Below are 863 nucleotides of genomic sequence, written 5' to 3' on the forward strand. Positions count from 1 at the left end.
CCCCAGGCTCGCCCCGCCGCGCCCCTGCCTGCCCCGACCCCTCTCCGGCCGCCGCGCCGCCCCGCTCGTCGTTTCCGCCGCGCGGGCCCGCGGCGCGGCCGACCAGCCGCAGGGGCCCGGCGAGCTGGAGCAGCAGCTGCTGGCCGCCGACTACCAGTGGCTCAAGAAGCTGGCGCAGCAGCGCGGCGTGCAGGCCGCGTTCAGCAAGAAAGTCACCAAGACCGAGGTGGTGGAGGCCCTGCTCGCCAGCTATGCGGCAGAGGGCATCACCCAGTTGGTGCGTCGCATACAGCCGGATCGCGACCAAACTGCCCCCCTTGGCGGCGGGCAAACATCTTATCTCGATCGGCTCAATGCGTGTGGACGCACGCGCGTGGTGCCCGTGTTTGGGAGGGGGGAGCTGCGCATGACTAGGGGCGAGCAGCGGGGAATGCAGGGGCGCGCCTTGCAAGACGTGCTTGCGGCCGCGGCGTGGACGGACTGTCGGGACTCGGATCTGTGCCCTGCCCCGACAGTCCCTTCCCCCCATCCCCCGCGCAACCCAACCCCGACCACGCCCTCGTGCAGCCGGAGGGCGCCATCCCCGCCCCCAAGCCCCGCGCCCGCCGCGTGACGCAGCAGGCCCAGCTCGAGGAGGAGGAGGAAGAGCAGAGGTACTCTCAGCAGCAGGAGCAGCAGCAGCAGCAGCAGCAGCAGCAGGGCGCGGCCGACGAGCCGGTCCTGCGTGAGGACGTGGTGCGGGAGCTGCGGCGCGAGCTCTCCAGCTTCCCTCACAGCCAGCTGGTCGGGGCCCTGAAGGAGCGCGGCCTGTCCGCCCAGGGGTCGTCTGAGGACCTCATAGCCCGCCTGGCGGAGGCGGTTGT

The 863-nt window shown here is 72.2% G+C and overlaps 1 protein-coding gene across 1 annotated transcript in view; it reads left to right on the plus strand.

Moving 5' to 3' along the window:
- Window positions 1-353: 353 nt before the first annotated feature.
- Window positions 354-863, plus strand: part of MNEG_14702 (hypothetical protein) — a gene marked incomplete at both ends in the record, with an annotated part of 4,038 nt that continues 3,528 nt past the window's right edge. Inside the window, 2 exons of the mRNA XM_014036826.1 lie at window positions 354-359; window positions 568-824. Coding sequence (XP_013892280.1) covers window positions 354-359; window positions 568-824 — 263 coding nt within the window. The remainder of the gene's footprint in view (window positions 360-567; window positions 825-863) is intronic.

Source organism: Monoraphidium neglectum (genome assembly GCF_000611645.1).
Source record: "Monoraphidium neglectum strain SAG 48.87 unplaced genomic scaffold scaffold04697, whole genome shotgun sequence".
Lineage (NCBI taxonomy): Eukaryota > Viridiplantae > Chlorophyta > Chlorophyceae > Sphaeropleales > Selenastraceae > Monoraphidium > Monoraphidium neglectum.